The sequence below is a fragment of the Gracilinanus agilis genome, unplaced genomic scaffold (assembly GCF_016433145.1).
Source record: "Gracilinanus agilis isolate LMUSP501 unplaced genomic scaffold, AgileGrace unplaced_scaffold55841, whole genome shotgun sequence".
Classification (NCBI taxonomy): Eukaryota; Metazoa; Chordata; class Mammalia; order Didelphimorphia; family Didelphidae; genus Gracilinanus; species Gracilinanus agilis.
In genome coordinates this window covers 1-9,279 of record NW_025391178.1, presented here as the reverse complement: position 1 = coordinate 9,279, position 9,279 = coordinate 1, and the positions used below count along the sequence as shown (strand labels likewise).

At 63.3% G+C, this 9,279-nt stretch overlaps 1 protein-coding gene across 1 annotated transcript; it reads right to left on the bottom strand.

Annotated features, from left to right (window-relative positions):
* Positions 1-462: 462 nt before the first annotated feature.
* GATD1 (glutamine amidotransferase class 1 domain containing 1) lies at positions 463-9,231 on the bottom strand (the record flags this gene model as incomplete). Its single annotated transcript, XM_044684760.1, has 9 exons — positions 463-1,818; positions 2,104-2,215; positions 2,533-2,626; positions 2,882-2,976; positions 3,825-3,932; positions 4,171-4,276; positions 5,226-5,302; positions 6,343-6,444; positions 8,931-9,231. Coding segments are annotated over 9 exons (1,002 nt in total), but the record flags the coding sequence as incomplete, so codon positions are not given.
* Between the last annotated feature and the right edge of the window lie 48 nt (positions 9,232-9,279).

Here is a 9,279-nt window from a genome sequence, read left to right as displayed (position 1 = left end):
ACGCTTAGCTGGCTCTGCCTTTGCCCTGGCTGAGCCTCATGCCAGGTGCACGCTCCCCCCCTTGCCTCACTCCTGGTGCCCCTTCCAGCATCCACATGGCTTATGTGGCCACCAGAACATGCCTGCTCCCAGCCGGGCGCTGGGCATGGCACCAACAGGGGCACTTCCTTATCTCCTGCAGCCCTGAGGGCCCAGGAACACAAGGGGAGGGGCCTTTATTCTGGGGGTCCCTGGGCTGGGCATCAGCTGCCCCATCTGGGCCCAGACAGCCTGGGGTGCTGCACGAAGCAGACTTTAGCCCAGAGTGAGGCAGGAAGTGGCTGGGCCCCCTGCCAGCTGGGGGGGGGGCTACCCCCCATGAGCAGGCCCTGAGGCACTGCCCACCCCCTCCTTGCTGGCCTCCAGGCTCTCCTCTCCACTTGGTGTCCCCCAAGATCCAACACAAACACTTCGGGGCTCTCACAGGCTAGAATGAATTTGTATTGGCACCTCCTGGCCCAACCTGGTCCTTGAGGCACTCCCAGCTTGGGAAGGGAAGGAGCAGTGGAGAAGGCTTCCTGGAGGAGGAAGCCAACAGAGCAGGGGAGGGAGGTCAGTGTGGCAGGGCCTGGGGGTGCCCCTCCAGCCGACAAGAGGTCCAGGGGGGCATCCGACCCGCAGGAGCTTCCTGGGCAGACTCATTGGGTGTGGGCACCCCAGTGGGCGACTTGACCCAGAGCGAGTTCTCCAGGTTCCTGGGCAGCCGTCCGGGCAGGAGAGTGACCGCCCGGCTGTCCGATCTTCAGGAGCTGGGCCTTCATGGGGGGTGCCGTGAGGCTGGGGGGCACCCACTCCTTCAGGGTCTTCTCTGGCCTTCCCTGGGAGCCGAGATAGGCGGGGACCCCTGCATGAAGGAGTTCGGTGCTTTGGACCGCCCAGTTCTGAGATGCCTGCCGGTGCTGGGGATGTCGAGGTAGCGGCTGTGGGGATGCCCTGCACACTGGCCCTCCTCCTCCTAGGGGCCCCCTGGGCCTCGGCCGTTCCCCCAGATGGTCAGTGACCAGGAAGGAGCCCAGCAGCCCTTCCGGCCCGGCCCCCTCCTCCCCACTGTCCGAGGCCAGAGCCCAGGCCAAGCCGGAGGGAGGCCCAAAACCCAACCTGCCTCCAGCGCCGTCCCAGAAGGCCAGGCAGGGCTCTGCCAGGCCCACGCGGGCCCCTGTTGGCAGGAACAGTTCCCCCGGCCCCAAGAGGGCATTTCAGGCCCTTTCCTCAGAAGCAGGAAGCAGACTGCTGGGTCCTGCTCGAGATCTGGGTCCCCTGCGTAGGTCTTTGCTGGGCCTCAGCGCCCTGGCATGGGTGCCAGCCCTGTTCCTGAGGGCACCCCAAGGAGGATGCATTTGCCCAGACTCGCCCTGTGCCCTCAGCCCTCTCTCAGAGCTCCCCAAACTGGGCTGGGCTCGGGATCCCGGGGTCCTCAGCACCCGGTCAGCGAGGGGCCTCGCCCAGTTATTCTGAGAAGCAGCAAGCAGCCAGGGACAGGAGAGACTCCCAGCAGGGCACAGAGCACGTGGCACCCCCCCCTCCCCCGCCCAAGGGGTCCACGCAGGGAAAGGGGTTTGGGGGCTCTGCTCCCAAAGGGGAAGGAGCCACGCCGGGAAAAAGGGAAGCCTCGCTGGGGGGGGGGGGGGCGCTATTTTCAGTGTCTCTGGATGCTCCCCCTCCCCCATCAGGAGCTCAGCCGAAGCTACTTCTTTCTGCCCAGGCAGGTCCGAAGGACGCAGGAGCCATCGTGGGTCCCACGGGCGTCCGGAGCCTGCAGCCAAGGTCTCCTCTCACTTCCTGTTGAGAGATGGCGGGATGAGGCTCCCCTCTGCTGGTCCCCAGGTCCAGGGGCCCCAAATAGGCCAGGGGCCAACTCCTCCGTCTCCTCTCTGGCCTCCCCTCTCCCAGCCACCTGGCTGAGTCTCCAAAGGAGGGGAAGCCCGGCCTCTCTTTTGCTAGACGGGGCCCCTCCTGTGCCCCAAGCCCTGACCACAAGTGCCTGACACTCTCCCGGCTCCAAGGAACCTCCTCGACCACAGTCCAGCCCCTCCCCCTGGGCCCGCCAGGCCCACCACAGCCCACCTGCCACCACAGAGGAACACCAGATTCTGCACCGCCAAGACCGTGGAGGCGTCGTTCTGGCCCGTGACCAGGTGCCGATCAAGGACCACGTGCGTGGCATCCGGCTGGCTGGCTGCAGAAGAGAGGCCATGGCCCAGTCAGGGCTGACCTGGACACTCGGCCCAGCCCGTCCCGCACACACTTGTGGCCCTAATCACCCTGCAGAGGCCCATGGCACCCCCTCTGCCAGGAGAGCTGTGGTGGTCACCGGGTAGCCTGGGCAGTGACGTCTGCCCTCTCACGTGGTCAGAGGGAGGGTTTTCCACAGGATTCTGAGGCCCCAGGCCTGGCAGACCCCAGACTGTGGAGCCACTGGGTAGCTGAGGGCCCACCCCTTTCCCCGCTGCCTTGGTTTGCCCCTTTGTAAAGTGGGCCAGGCTGAGAGCTCACCGCTGAAGCAGGCCCCAGCATCCTTCACGAAGTCTTCCACGATGACCGGCAGGCCACCAAAGCCAGGCTCCCGGACAAGCTCGCACACGGAGGGCTGGGAAGACACACAAGGCCACTCTGGCAGGAGCTGTGGGCGAGGCCCCCTCCTCCCCCCGGGGGTTCCCGAGCCCGAACCCGAGACCCTGGGGCTCTCCTAGGCCCTGGCCCCCTCCGGTCAATATCCACCTCCAGTGAATTTAATTACAATTCATTCCCCAAATGCCATGACGGGGGGACCTGAGGCTTTGGTCACCCCAGTGTCCAGGGGCCTCCCTCCCGGCTCCCCAGGCCGGACTTTGCTGGGGCTCACCCCAGTCAGGCTATAATCCCGGAACACCCAAGACTTGTCTTCCTTCGTGGCACAGCAGAGGGCAGCCACACCGTGTCCCACGGCACAGATGGGCTCTGCAAACCAAAGCAGACAGGCACGCTCCAGGCCAAGCCCAGGCACAAAGAGGGGGGTCCCTGCACCTGAGAGGGGGGCCTCGGCCTGCTCACACATAAAATGGTTCTTTTCTTCCACTTTATGTGGACAATCACAATTTTAGAATTTTCTTAGGATCGCCCAGGGGGCAGTCAGTCGTTTCTGAGTTGTCATCCACTGTAGCATGTGGGTTGCAGGCCTCCCCTCACTTAAGCTACATTCTAAAACTTTGATTGGGCCACGTAAAGTGGAAGGAAGGCGCAGGAAGGGTCTTTAAAAGTGGTTGCAACTTCCTGTGACCAGGTCTTTCTCCTTCAAACTTGCCCTTGGGGGAGCTCCAGTGTGGGACCTTGGACTGCTCTTGGACCTTCCTTTAGGATTACCACGAGGGTGAGTGAGAAGGCACGAATTTTTTCCTGGCTCCTGAAGGGACTCGCGTCTTGGGGGAGGCCTCGTGGCTGGAGCCCCTGCTTTATTCACCACCGGCCCCTCCGACCCCTGGTCCTCCAGTGGAGAGTTAAGGAGCCCTGCCTGGTTTGAACTGGGCCGGAGTAATTATCTCGTGTGATAGGAGAGATCCGTGCCCTACCCTCTCTCTCATTTCTCTACTTTCCCTCTTTCCCTCTATTTTATATAAATAAATACTGCTAAAGTCAGTTGACTTCAGATATATTCATTTTGGCGACCACATTTCTTTTATATTTAGTCCAACCCTTACAGCTAGCAGTGGCCCACGTGGAGAAGACTCACCCCTGTGCCTCCTCCTAGAGGCCCCCCACCAAGGGGCCCCGGAGCTTGGGGGGTCCCAGGCTGGCCCCCCGTCACCTACTTTGCTCAGCGCTGAAGTGCTCCAAGATCCGGGCCAAGTAGCCACTGTTGGCGAGGTCAGTCAGTGCCCCGGGGCAACTGGGGATGAGCAGGGCATGGTACCTGGCACCTGGACAGGAAGAGGGAAGAAGGGGTGGCTTCAGGGGACATGATGGGCATAGAGCAGACAACAAAATAAGCAACCCCCAGAGAGCCCCTGAGGGCCAGCCTCGTCTGGGAGACGCTACGGCCTTGCCAAGAGCGATGCCAAGGAGGCACCTGCCATAAGGAGACCCCCAGGCCCGGAGCCGCCTTGTACTGGGGTGTGGGGGATGCCAGGGGAGTCCCTCTGCCTGCCTGCAGCTCACCATCGATGGACTCCAACTTGGCAGGGCTGGCATAGGCCTTGACGCGGAAGTCTTGGATCCAACGAGTGTTGCTCTCATTCATGCCTACAAAGTCGATGGCCTTCCCCTGGCAGAACCGAGAGATGGGTCAGGCACAAATGCGAAAAGGGGGAGCCCTCTGGTGCCCTCGAGCTGGGGCTCCCTGGGCTGCCTCCTCCAAGAAGGCTTCCTCCCTCCCTCCTTAGGTACCGGCAGGTTGGCAGAGGCCAAACCCCCTTTCCGTCCTGGTGTGGAGCACGGTGCCAGTATTTATGTGAGTCGGGCGGCCACTCACCAAAAGCATCCCAAAGGACCAGCTGGGGGGCCCTACCCAGGGGTCTGGTCCCTGCTTCGCCTCATCCTTTGGGGTGCAGCCCAGGCAGCACCTTCCACATGAAGCCCCTGCTGACACATGCCAGCTGTGACTGGGTGTGCCCAGATGTGCCCCACTCCCTCCTCCCGACCCAGGCCCAGCGTCCACACCGTCCAATCGATGCCCGCATCTCTGACCCTGGCACTGTGAGGGTGAAGGCATCGGCCCCACCTTCCAAAGACGTCCCGTCTGCAGGGGGCGACCCTCCCCCTCCTGGCAGAATGAAGGCAGCCCCTGCCCTTGGGGACCCTCCCCAGCTCTGTGGCGGCCTCCAACCCGGGCTGAGAACCGTCCTCTTGCCCAAGGAAGCGCCCCGGTGCCCATGCCACCTCCACCCCTGCCGGCTGCAGGCATGGACCAACTTCTAGGCCCCCCGTCAAATGCCATCGGGGAGACCTTGAAGGCAATCTTCCTGTTTGGAAACATACCCATGCCCACCTGTCTGTGCACACTCACACTGGCTCACACTCGCTCACGCTCTCTCCCACGCACACTCCCTCCTACACACTCACATACTCACTCCTCCAGCAAGAACCCACCACGGGCCAGTCCCCCACAGGCCCCCTGGAGGAGGTCTGGCTCCCTCCTTTGAGCCTGGGTGCCCGGAGAACCCAGGGCATGGGCACGGAAGGATGGTACCCCCGAGATGCCCCCGGGCACTTACCCCTGGCGTGGCCACTTGCAGGTTGAAGGCAGCACTGCCCATTGTGAAGCAGTGGAGGAATGAGTGAGCTGATACCCCTGGAAGACAGAAGGGCAGGTCAGGGGGGGGGTCTGTGGGCACATGCATGTGCACGTGTGTGAATATACCCACACATGCCTGCCTGCTCACATAGCCAGGAGCCTCCAAGTCTCCCTGGACCAGCCAGGGGAATGGGGTGCCCCCTCTGGCCCCAAGCCTGAGGAGCCCCAATGCCACACTGGCACCTTCTTCCCCAGAAAACTGCAGTTGAGGAGGAGAGGCAGAGCGGCGAACGGCACCGAGAGCTGGGCTGGAATCCTGCCTCAGACACACACTGGCCAATGGCTTCTCTCTCTCTCTCTCTCTCCCTGACTCAGTTTCCTCATCTGTAAAAGGGGCCTCACCGACATTTTGGAAACTTGACAGATTCAGCGCGCCAACCATGATTATTGTTTCCTAAAGCTGAAGGCATCTGCCGAGTCTGCTGGGGCATTGTGCCCACCTCCTGATGGGAAAACTGAGGTCAGGAGAAGTCAGGGTGCCCAGGCTGACAGCGGGCTGGAGGAAGACCGAGCCAGCCCGGGTATGGGTCGGGGGGAAGGGAGAGACCCTCTATGAGCCCCGAGACTGTGCCGGCAGTGGGAGAGAGTGGCAGAGAAAGCTGCCAGAGACCTGGGCCAAGGGAGATGCCAGGGTCCCAGGAGGAGGTGCGCCGAGCCGAAGTGACGGCCCAGGCCTGGCCCCTGGCAACAGGCAAGCCTCAGCGGGCCAGCCAGTGCCCGGGCAGAGTCCTGGGTCCCGAAGCCCTGAGCAGGCTTTCCGGGGAGAAGAGTATATTCCAAGGAGGAGTTTAAGCTCTGAGCTACGAGGATGAAGGAACAAACGAAGCAGGAAGGGGAGGCCCCCCCGCCGGAGACGGCCCGGAGAGGGGGACGAGGGCCGCGGATGCGGGAAGCGACAGAGCTGGGGAGGCCAACCCAGGAGAGCCCCGTGGCACGGAGGCCGGCAGGCTGCGGAGGGGGTGGCGCGGAGACGACCCGAAGCCCAGAGTTCCTCAGACCCAGGCGGAGCAGAGCCAAGCGACCCCGTGGACGGCGACCCGAACTCGACCACGAGGCCTTCACCGTCCAACAAGCGGGCCTGGCGGCTGCAAACCAGCCGTGGCCCGAGCCCAGGGTTCGGCTGGCCCCAGTTTCACACACTAGCAGAGCACGCGAGGGAAACGGTCACATGGGAAAGAAGCCGGGGAGCCGGTCTGGCCGGCGGGCACCCACCCTGCAGATCTGGAAGGGGCGGCGAACCCCAATTTGGCTGTGGCTGCAACAAAAGAGCTCCCACCACCGCCAACGAGAGAAAGCCAAATGCCGGAGGCCAGATGGGCACGCCGAGGCTCTGCGGATGGACCCAGGGACCCCGCTAAGACGGCTGCCGAGTCAGCTCTATGGGTACAGCTAAATCCTAAAAAAGGGTCATCGGGACAGACGAGAACCCAGAAGTCTGGGGCAGAGAAGGAGGAAAGGGGGTGCTGGGGGCGAGTGCGAGCACTCTTGGGACTTCTCCAAGTTCAGGTGACTTTGAGACTCGGCTCCGCCAGGGGGTCCCCGGGGTGCTTCCACACTGTGCTGCCCCCGAGGGGTCAGGGAAAGGACAAACCAATATCTACGGCAGCCCTTTCTGCAGTGGGGCGGCCGGTGGGTGTCTGAGAAGTGAGGCAGAGCCAGAGCCGCCGGCAAAGGCCCCAGGAAAGCCTTCCACCCACAGGACCGCGGACACACAGCAGGCCCGGCCTCCCTGGCCCCGGCCCTTCCTTCGAGGAAGGAACGGGAACTTGCATTCTGGTGTTAGTGAAAAGGATAAGGGACGTGGTGACACGGACAAGGGAAGCTCCTTTCCCAGGGCCTGCCTGGCCAGGCAACAGAGGAAGCGGGGGCCGGTGCCCGCAGCCTTCCCACAATTCTCCCCTGGCTTAGTCCAGAGCCCCAAAGCCGGGCCTCTGTTTGGCTCCAGAATCAGCAGCTTCACAATGACAAGGGATTAAAGGTTGGAAGGGGCGGGCAGGCCATTCGGATTAGCCGCGGGACCTCTGGACACAGGAATGCCGCCGGATTAATGAGTCACTGGGCAAAGCCCAGGCTCCAATGGTGGCTCCGGCTCCTGGGGATTGTTTCCGCCACGAGGCTGCCCAGAGCGGGCCGTACCCGATATGCGAGTCCCCTGCCCCAGCTGCCAGCAGCTCCGACTCGACAAATCCGGCACAGAGCGAACTTCCCTGGTACTGTGGAGGGCACCAGCCTCCTCCCGGGGCCCCCGAGCGCGCTCTCCCTCCCTCTCACCGCCTGGATCCTCATCCAGACCAGCCCCGGAGGGTGGACGAGCCTCCTGCCTGGCCTCCCTGCCTCACTTCTCCCCATTTCATTGCAAGGCCCGCTCGAGGGCAATCCCGGGCACGCCCCCTTCCTCCAGGATCAAGCAGAAACTCCGAATTTCAATCTCAGGCCCATCTCCGCAGGCCGCCTCCCTGGCCTCTTCCTTTCCTCCACTGCTCAGGAGAGATTCTTCCAGCCGTGCCCATTACCTGCCCTGAGGGCACAAACCTGTCTCCGCCTCCCTTTGCACCCCCGATGCCAGGGCAGGGCCGGACTTGGAGAGACAAATCAGTCAAAACAGGAGCAGCCGTTCACTGACCAAAACCCCCCAACCTGGGGAGGCCGAGGCAGGTCCGGCCAGGGGAGCCTCAGGAGGCAAATGCCGCTGTGCAGGGAAGCTAAGAGGCGGCGGGCAGCGGGCGGCCAGGGGATTCCCCCCCGGGAGGGCTGATGGGGCCGGGGAGCCTTTCCGAATGCCCGGGCCGGGGAGCTGGTGCAGAGGGAGCCGGGCAGGATCGTGGGGCCACAGACACTCCCAAGGGCTCGAGGGACGCCACCAGGTCAGGAGGCTCTCCTGCAGGACTCCGCACGTGCGTGACGGGAGGGGAAGAGAAGGAAAATGGAACTGGCAAAAAGAAGAGACACGAAGGGGAGAAAGAAGGTTCCCCTGGCAAGGGTGGATGGGGCCGAGTGACTGGGGGGGGCTGGGCAGCCCCTCTCTGGAGTCTGGCCGCAGGGATCACCGGCCTTTGAGCTGGCAGGGACAGAACAAACATGAGGAATCAGGGCTTGACGGCCAACACAAGGAGACAGCAAGGCAGCCCAGGGCCCAAGAGCCTGGGCAGGGGCCCGCTGCGGCTCCCAGGGCACCTGGCGGGGAGCGGGCAGATGAGGAGCAGGAGGGGGTCTGGGCTCTCAGAAGGCCACTGTGAAAAAAGGGAGGAAAAGAAAGCCAGTTGGAAGAGAAGAGCCGGAACCGGCCTCGGCCGCCTGCCAGACTCCGGGCCTGGGGAGCCGGGCGCCAGCCGGGCATTGTGGGCAAAAGCACGCGGTGCCACACGAACCTCCTTTCCTCGGCGGGCAGGGTGACTCCACCTGCCCAAACCCGTACCAGAGATGGGTGAAATCGGAAGCCCCGGTTCAGGGTTCTCTTGGACAAGAGGGAGGGGGTGGGCTAGAGCCAGGCTCTCCGGCCCATTCGCAATGGCTGCTCCCATTTGCATAGCGTTCTCAGGCTGGCTCATCCCTTCTGGGAGGGACGGGCCATTCTGGGTCCATTTTATAAAGGAGCAAACCGAGGCTGGGGTCTGTCCAGGGTCACCCGGCAGCCGGGCTGGACGCAGGGTTCGAGGCCAAGTTTCTCGGGGGTGGATCCAGACTTCGTCCCCCTCCAGTGATGGGCGACCTTCTGAGCTCGGCTGGGCCCAAACCTGAGCATGACGAGGGGGTGGGGCTGGGGGTGTCACTGAGGAAAAACCATCATTGGGCGCCGCCTGTAGTTTAACTAGCACACTTCTCTGCACGGGGCTGCGGGTCGGCGCTGACACGCGTGTCATAAGTTTGCCATCAGGGTCCCACTCCCAGCTGGCCAGGCTCCTGCCAGGCTTGGCCTTTGCAGAAGCCTGCTCAGGCAGAAGCAAGTCCGAGATCAGAGCCCTCCCCCCCCCCCC